Genomic DNA, 9,284 nt, shown 5'->3' with positions numbered 1-9,284 from the left:
TCGAGGTTAGGCTCGACACTTACCAGTACATGGGGTCGGTTGTACTGATACTGCACTCTCCACTTTCTGTGCAGATTTTGGTGTCAGTTCGAGTTGATCTTGAGATTAGCTGCTGACTTCATTCCACAAGAGACCCAAGGTAGATCTGCCGGCGTCCGCAGACCCTTGAGTCCTCTTCTAGCTGTTTCAGTTTACTATTTCTTTTAATTCGAAAATAATTGTACTTTCTTTCAGCCAGTTACTTGTAGTTAATTTTAGAAGTTCATGAATTGTGACACCAGATTCTGGGTAGTTGTGTATAAATATTAAGGTTGTTATGGATTTCCGCACTCTTATAACTTATTATGGCTTAATTGTTGTTAATCACTGAAAGGTTTAGAATTTGGCTTAATAATCTCTAATGTTGGCTTGCCTAACAAGTAAAATGTTAGGCGACATCACGATCCCAACGGCGAAAATTCCGGGTCGTAACAACTTTTTACTATGATTTGAAATTACATATGTTATGCTTCAGGTTGAAGTTATATTAGAGTCAAGAGCAAGGATAATGGTAGGATATGAATGCTCCCAAAATAAAATGAAGGGTAAAACTATGTTTCTAAAAAATTCTCCTTTTTATTTTAATTTCAAAAAAATTAACCTTTTTTATTTTCATTTCGAAAGTTCCATCCTTTTCTTTTCTCATTTTTGAAATTGACAGGTCAAGTACACGTACTGTAAAAAACAACCTCATCTCTTATCACATAAGAGTCAATTCTGGTTGTTTTTTTCCCACAAGAACTGCGCTAGCTCTCTCTTCATCTTCCTCTTCTTCTCTTTGATTAATAAACATAGAAGAGAAAGCGGAACATCAAAAAGAAGAAGAGTACTTAAGCATGGAGCCTAAATCAGAAGATGACTACTCAAATATTAGAGTGCGGCTCTTAGTTGCCAATGACAACTATTACAAGCAAAACAAAGGTAGCAGCGAAGAAACAAGACTAGAGGATCCTCAACTTCAGCATGAGTTCGTTTCAGGACCAACCTCCTTTTCAAGAACTTGTTTCAATGGACTCAATGCTTTGTCAGGTTCTCCTCTAATTACTAGTATAAGTCACTGTTGATAGCAAGTTTGAGAGGGTTCAAATGTTTAAGTATTTTGAACAAAGTACCTTAGTTTTAAAATTATTGATCCATAATTTAATAGTCCATCCTTTTCAATCAAAATCTGCTCAGGCGCCACTACTAATTTATTTTTATTTTTTAAAAAAAAAAAAATATATATATATATATATATATATATATATATATATATATATATATATATATGAAATTTATCAAACGTTCGCATCTGCCATAGAAGGCTGCATCAGCCTCTGCAAGGTTGACAATCCGTGCCCTAAATTATCATACATCACTAGGCTATTGTGAAGTTCGAATTTCATTTTTCTTCCTCCGTAAAATATTTTTTCAACCTAACGTATTATCTTTTTGATGATTTTTCTTTTAAAAATCTTCAAAAATATCTCTCACAAAGTACTACTTCTATTTCATTTTATAGGATACGTTTTAATTTTTTTTTTCTTCGTCCCAATTAAAGATTGCTTATTTAATATTTTTTAAATTTTGACTCCTAGTGACTTATATCTGTAGAACTGCTATTACAGATCACTCGTTCTAATGATAATTTTGTATATGCCTTTTTTAGTTTCTTAAATTCGATGCCCAATCTAACGTGATCATTTAAAATAAAACAGGGCGTATATAGTTACTGTCCAAGTTTGCTTAGAACTAAAAAGAGCAGCTAGGTTTTTGAAAGTATAACGTAGTACCATCCGTTAATTATCGGTCATGACTGATTAATTTGGTAATGTGACATTAGCCTGTAATTTGTTTGTTGGTTGTTTGGCTTTTTTGTGTTCTTTCCAAAAGAACATTAGCAGTACATTAGTCTAATGGTGTTCTCACAAACGTAGACGCCCTCAGCCTGTAATTTGTTTGTTTGTGGGTTGGCTTTTTGTGATGACAACTCTGCCTAATTTAATAATTACTAAGGGCAAAATTTAGCATTTCAAGGTTTAGGCTTGTAAACTTGTAGACTGATTGAGACAAGTCTTAGTAAATTATTGTTGTTGTTTTTTGGAATACTTTTAGTACTTTGCATTAGCATCAGGTGGTTTTGGCAGAAAGTTTTGATAGGTTTATTTTAAAATATCATTTTGTAACAGTAATTATAAAAATTACTCCCTCTGTTCACTTTACCATGATACACATATTAATTAATTGATGCATATTTTATTGATTTGAGAAAATAATTTGAAATGAGTAATAAATACTATGGGTATAACAAAAAAAAAATTATCTTCTCTTGATATGCGTAAAGTGACAAGTAAAAATAAAAATTTATTTTTAGTATATATGCCAAGTAAAAGTGAACGGAGGGAGTATTTGACTAAATTATCTTTATCTCTTCCTTAAATGAATAAGTACTGACAATATGTCATCTTTAGAATGGGTGTACATGGACCGGGTTGGTTTGGTTGCTATCAAAACCAAATCAAACCATCTATATCGATTTGGGTTGGTTCGGTTTTGTCTGATTTTTCGAGTTTCTAGATTTTCTTGTTACATGAATATTATTTCAATCCTACTTTATTAAATTTTTCATAAGTAAATATATATTTAGTAAATTAAAAAAAAAATTGTATGATCTATTAAAGTATTCTTATGGGTGAATTTTCTTAGTAACACATTATAGTTATTTTTTTATTGTCCGACAATAATTTTTCCTTGATGTCAATTTTCAAGGTTAACCGAATTTATTAAGAAAATATAAAAATCAATATGATACCAAAATTATATTCGATTTAATTTTAAATTATCGAACTGCCACTTCAAATTCGAAAAAATATAAGAATTTAGTAGTCATGACATATGAATATGGAAAAACAAAAAAATAACGCATTTTGATAAAACTTAATAAGAAAGTGATCATACAACCTACTATTAAAAGTTAATAAAAATGGACTTCATATTCTATTAAATATTAAGATAAAAGAAATAAATGGAAGGGTCAAAACGTGAGAGTTGCTCTCTTTTGTTTTGTTTTCTTGTATTTATAAGAGGGAATTACAACATATATTTACATAAAGGATAAGTACAAGAAATATTCAATATAGAATCCTACTACAAGCAATATACAAGAAGATAACTCTAACATATAACATTCCACAAGAGAATCGCAAATATTTCTAGATATTTTTAAAAAAAAAACTTTATATAAAGACTTAGAAGTATATATAAAATTATATATTTATATGTTGGTTTAGTTCAAATTTTTTTACTCAATACCAAATCAAATCTAATTGGATTTTTTAATTGATTTAGTTTGATATTTCGATTTGATATTGTTTTTCAATTCGGTTTATACACCCCATTTGAAAGAGAAAAGAAATATCAGTCCGTTATTAAATTTTTTGAAGCGACAAATATTTGGACCTAAGTTTTCGTTGTTAAAGTGATAGATAGTAATTGTTGTTTTTTCCACAGGAGTTGGCATACTTTCAGTACCTTCCGCATTAGCATCAGGGGGATGGTTGAGCTTGATATTTCTCTTCATTATCGCCATCTCAACTTATTACACAAGCTTATTAATCCAAAGATGCATGGACATTGATCCAACTATAACAAGTTACCCTGACATCGGGAAACGCGCATTTGGAAAATGCGGAAGAATGCTTGTCTCCACGACGATGTACGTGGAACTTTACATGGTCGTAACAGGTTTTTTGATTTTAGAGAGCGATAACTTACAAAATTTATTCGGAGACATAGAATTTCAAATATTTGGAGTTACCATTGGTGGAAAACAGAGTTTTGTGGTTATTATTAGCCTCATTATTCTTCCTACTGTTTGGTTGAATAATATGAGCATTCTTTCTTACATATCTGCTAGTGGAGTAGTGGCATCTATTGTACTACTTGGGTCCATCTTCTGGGCTGCTATGTTTGATGGGCTTGGATTTCAAGCAAATGGGACTCAGTTCATAAACTGGAAAGGAATGCCTACTGCTGTTAGCCTTTATGCCTTCTGCTATTGTGCTCATCCAGTTTTCCCAACATTATATACTTCCATGATAAATCCAAAGAAGTTCTCTAAGGTATGAATACCAAGGCATTATTAGTTTTGCATAATTTATTATACACTTATTTCTTTTTATGATTTACGTATATATGGTGACAATGTAAAAGATTTTTTTTACTATTAAGTATACTTGTAATAAAATATTATTTAAAATTTGCAGGTTACCGATCCATACTAGTTACAAAATAGGACAATTTTGTTCTTTTAATCCCTCAAATATTGACAAATTTTCATTTTAGTCCTTGTGATTTCTAGTTAAACACAATTAACTTTGCTTTAATTGATCTGTGTAGTACTTTTGGTGACTGTTTGTGATCACTCTTGACAAAGTTATCAAATTATTAAGTGTTAACCCATTCAACTACCGACAAGTTGTGTTAAATTTGCACTATTACTCTATATTTATTGGTTATATTATATAGTTCTAAAAATAGTCTAATATAACATATATCCTATATAAAAAGAATATAAGCATAAATTTTATATCCTAGTCAATAGAAGATTAAATGTGCTAATTAACTATTATGGGGAGCAATAAGAATTTATTAATAATTGAAGGACCAAAAGTGCAATTATTCTTACAAAAAATTACCTATAGTAGGTTTTAAATGATATAATTAGCATACTAAATTATTTATACTATACCAACAAGGGTTGTGGTGGAGTGCTAAGTACTCCTTCACCCTTAATCAGAGATCTCGAGTTCGAGCCCTGGGTATGGAGTCGCCTTTGTTGGGAGCGCTTTACCGCCCCCCCCCCCCAATGTGGGACTTCCCGGCGCGAAATCAGATTAGTCGGGCCTCAATGTGGGTACCGAATACCGGGTGAGAAATTAAAAAAAAGCTATATATACTATAACTGTATAAAAGTTAAACTCCTTTCTTTTATGCGAAGTACTGACTACTTAATTTAATTGCAATCTTTTGTTGCAGGTCATGTTGGTTTGCTTTCTACTTTGCACCATCAGCTATGCATCAATGGCAATTGTGGGGTATCTCATGTTTGGTCCAACTGTACTTTCCCAAATAACCTTAAACCTCCCCACTAATAAAATTAGCTCAAAAGTGGCAATTTACACCACACTGGTGAATCCAATAGCCAAGTATGGCTTAATGATAAAACCTCTGGTGATTTCTTTTGAAAATCAACTTCCGGTTAATTCCAACAAAAGGGTCTTCAGCATACTAATCAGAACAGCTTTAGTTATTAGCACTATTATTGTAGCCTTAGCTATCCCCTTTTTTGGATATCTCATGTCACTTGTTGGAGCATTTTTGAGCATCACAGCTTCTATAATACTCCCATGCTTGTGTTTCTTGAGGATTTCTGGCATTTATCGAACACTGGGATTTGAGCTAGTAGTTATAGTAGGAATTGTGATAATGGGCATTGCCATTATGATTGTAGGCACTTACACTTCTGTGGTAGAAATTATAGGTCATCTGTAACTATAAGAAGTGTGAGGATCCAGAATTTGAACTTGACTAGTCAACCGTGAAGGTTCTTAGTACTAAACATAAATGTAATTTTGAAACTATTGGTTTAGAATTAGTTGTCCACCCTTTTCAAGTTTGATTTTTAGCTATGTTATATATGGTAGTATCTAAAGGCATATCAGTTGAAGTATATTTTTATCTGATCAATCAAAACCCATTCCTAAACTTGAGAAGCTAATAAGCTTCTTCCAAAGTATACGATTTCTGGATGTTGATGATGGCAATGAAATATATTGACAAGAGGAAGAACGTATTTATTAGTTATAACATCTGATGGAATTTTTTTTCCTTGTGCGTTTGATTTCTCTAGGGAAATAAATTTTTATCGTATCAGAATTTTCGAAAAGTGATAATATGTGTTTTACAGTAAATAAATTGCATAGTAAAAGAAGGTAAGTAACATATCATGACCATTAACCTGTGCTAATAATGTAAAAATTGTGTATTGTCACTATTCGGATTTTCCACCGCCGGGATCGTGATGGCGCCTAACATCGCACTCGCTAGGCAAACCAACATTAGAGTTATATTCACCTTTTCTTTTACATTTTCATTATTTAAAATTAACGAAACTAATTTGAACAGAAATAAATGCGGAAGTATATATTAAATTGGTTATCTATATGCTATTAACAAATACGAAATTGTTACCACCCAGAAACTGGTGTCACAATCCACGAATTTTCTACGAATTAATACAAATACTGGTCTTAAAGAAAAGTACATCTGTCTCGGAAGAAAATAAAACAGAAATGTAGAACATAGGAGGGGGACGCCAAGGCCTGCGGACACTTGCAGGACTACCTTGGGTCTCCTTGATGAATGCTTGCAATTGACCTCTCGATCAGCCACAACCAGCTCCAAAATCTGCACAGAAAGTGCAGAGTGCAGTATCCGTACAACCGACCCCATGTACTGGTAAGTGCCGAGCCTAACCTGAACGAGGTAGTGACGAGGCTAAGGCGGGGGCATTCACAATATAACCTGCATACAGTTGATAATAAAGCAAAAGGAAGTACGGGACGAAATGGAACAGTAATTTGCAGTAAAAATAGATACGGAACTCGCCAGTACTCAGCTATAACCAATCCTTAAGAGAGTTACAATGCTACAAAATAGAATCACAACAGAGGAAAAAATACATAAATTATAAAATGATGTGGCGTGCATCCCGATCCTACCATATAATCAGTAACAATATGAACATTCATCCTTATTACTCTTTGTTGCGGCGTGCAACCCGATCCCACCAGTGCACCCTTATTACTCCTCCATATATCACCCTTATCCCTCCTGTTGCGGCATGCAACCATATCCCACTTGTCCACCCTTATTACTCCTTATTGCAGCGTGCAACCCGATCCTACCAGACAATCATATTTCACCTTTATTCTTCCTGTTGCGGCGTGCAACCCGATCTCACCATATCAGTACCAATCACACAATAAGAACAAGTATTTCTCAATTTAGCTCAAACCCTCCACAAACATTTATGCCTCAACTAAATCAAATGGAAATCTGTACAATTATAAAATCTCATCAATTATTCCTACACAGCGAGACCAACCAAAATGTATCATGAAACTCCAATAAACCAACTTAAACCAATAATGTAACACAATGAAACTATGGAACAATTAATACCTTCAATAAAGAAAACTACATCTAACATGAAGCAATTAGACATAAAAGCATCAATAAGCATGTAGCAATTAAGACAGGAAAACAATATTTTGTGAACGGGAAAGGGAACAAGCTAAACAATTAATTTGGCGGCGCATAGATTCTCGTCACTACACCTATACGCCACACACATGAAATTTCACCTAGCAACTAAGTCGGGGATCCGTAATCCCTCGAGTCAAAGTTAGACCAAACACTTACCTTAATCCAACTGTAATTCAAAGCTCAATTACCTCTCGATTCCACCTTCAATCAACTCGTATCTAGTCATAATTAACTTAATAATATCAATTATTGCTAAAGAAATAAATTCTAATGCATAATTATAGGGTTTCCAATATTTTTCCAAAAAGTCAAAAACTGATCTCGGGCCCGCTTTGTCAAAACCCAAAATTCGTACCAAAACTCGATTACCCATTCACCCCCGAACCCGAATATACAATTGGTTTTGGAATTTGACCTCAATTTGAGGTCTAAAATCCCAAATTATGAAATTCCTAAGTTCTACTCAAAAATCCCCAATTCCACCATGAAAAACCCTAGGTTCTAGGATGAAATCTTGTGAAAAGAAGTAAAAGATTGAAAGAAATGAGTTAAGAATCATTTACCTATGATTTGGGGAAGAACTAGCCTTTGGAAAAGTGCCTCTTGAAGTTTAAGTTTTGAAAAATGGGAGAATGAATGAAAAATCCCGTCCAAGTCCAAAGTTATCAGCTACAGATATCGCAATTGCGATCTGAGCTTCGCAATTACGAAGATCGCAAATACGAATAAGCCATCGAATATGTGAAGCCCTTCACAGTCATGCTGCCTTCGCAAATGCTAGGAAATTGTCGCATTTGCGAACACTGTTCCTCGCAAAAGCGGAAAAAAAATCGCATTTGCGATCATACCCTTCCCAGCCTCCCTTCGCAATTGCGAAGGTTTGTTCGCATTTGCGAAGCCGGCCCAGCCTTCTAATCGCAATTGCGATGAAAGGTTCGTAAATACAAACCTTGCAGGGCTCGCAATTGCGAGATCAGGGGCCTGCAACAAGCTGAAGCACACCAGCGATATTCTCTAAGTTCAAAATCACTCCGTAGCCTATCCAAAACTCACCCGAGTCCTCGGGGCTCCAAACCAAACATGCACACAAGTCTTAAAACATTATACAAACTTGCTCGCGTGATCAAATCGCCAAATTGCATGAAAGTTTCAAGATAGTTTCAAACTTCTATTCTCAACCCAAGGTCCGAATCACGTCAAATAAACTCCGTTTTTCACCAAATTTCACAAACATGACTTAAATATTATATTAGACCTGTATCGAGTTCCGAAACCAAAATATGGATCTGATACCAACAAGATCAATCATTAATTAATTTCTTTAATTCCATTGATTTTCAGTATTACAATTTTCATCAAAAATTTATTTCTCGGGCTTAGGACCTCAGAATTCGAATCCGAGTATACGCCGAGGTCCCATATTTTACTACGGACCCTCCGGGACCGTTGGAACATGGGTCCGAGTTTGTTTACCCAAAACGTTGACCAAAGTCAACAAAAATTAACTTTTTAGGCAAAAATCATCATTTCATAAAATTTTCACATAAGGGCTTTTCGAATACACGTCCAGACTGCGCACGCAAATTAAGAAGAGATAAAATGAGGTTTTTAAGGCCTAGGAACACAGATTCGAATTTTAATAACTTAAATCTTTCTTTAAAGGCTTGATTTGCCATATCTAAAGAGATATAGTAGTATGTAGCCACTCATAATTTATCCATCTTTCCTCCGGCCTTTAACATGTTATTATGATGGAAACGGGCCAAATTTGGTTAAATCTATAAGGTTAAATCTATCCCTGTTAATATATTATCAGGCTAAATTTGTCTCTATCCCTAGCCAGCTTTTAAAAATTTCCCTCAGTCCTAACGGTAACCACAATCTCTTTTATTAACGATAGTTATTCTTCATCCACCATTTTCTAAAATAACCATTAC

The 9,284-nt window shown here is 33.9% G+C and overlaps 1 protein-coding gene across 1 annotated transcript; it reads left to right on the top strand.

Annotated features, from left to right (window-relative positions):
• The first annotated feature begins 752 nt into the window (after positions 1 to 752).
• Positions 753 to 5,692, top strand: LOC107779817 (amino acid transporter AVT1J). Its single transcript, XM_016600309.2, has 3 exons — positions 753 to 1,068; positions 3,529 to 4,139; positions 5,056 to 5,692. Exons 1-3 carry the CDS (start codon positions 876 to 878, stop codon positions 5,569 to 5,571), a joined length of 1,320 nt encoding a protein of 439 aa, XP_016455795.1. The 5' UTR covers positions 753 to 875; the 3' UTR covers positions 5,572 to 5,692.
• The last annotated feature ends 3,592 nt before the right edge of the window (positions 5,693 to 9,284 follow it).

This window comes from Nicotiana tabacum, chromosome 22 (genome assembly GCF_000715075.1).
Source record: "Nicotiana tabacum cultivar K326 chromosome 22, ASM71507v2, whole genome shotgun sequence".
NCBI lineage: Eukaryota > Viridiplantae > Streptophyta > Magnoliopsida > Solanales > Solanaceae > Nicotiana > Nicotiana tabacum.
This window is presented reverse-complemented; position numbering and strand designations above follow the sequence as displayed.

What these genes read in the sequence shown, in the direction of transcription:
- LOC107779817 (XM_016600309.2), top strand. Translation starts at nt 876, where the DNA reads ATGGAGCCTAAATCAGAAGATGACTACTCAAATATTAGAGTGCGGCTC. An exon ending in TGGACTCAATGCTTTGTCAG is followed by an intron (nt 1,069 to 3,528) that starts GTTCTCCTCTAA and finishes TTTTTTCCACAG; the next exon opens with GAGTTGGCATACTTTCAGTA. An exon ending in ATCCAAAGAAGTTCTCTAAG is followed by an intron (nt 4,140 to 5,055) that starts GTATGAATACCA and finishes CTTTTGTTGCAG; the next exon opens with GTCATGTTGGTTTGCTTTCT.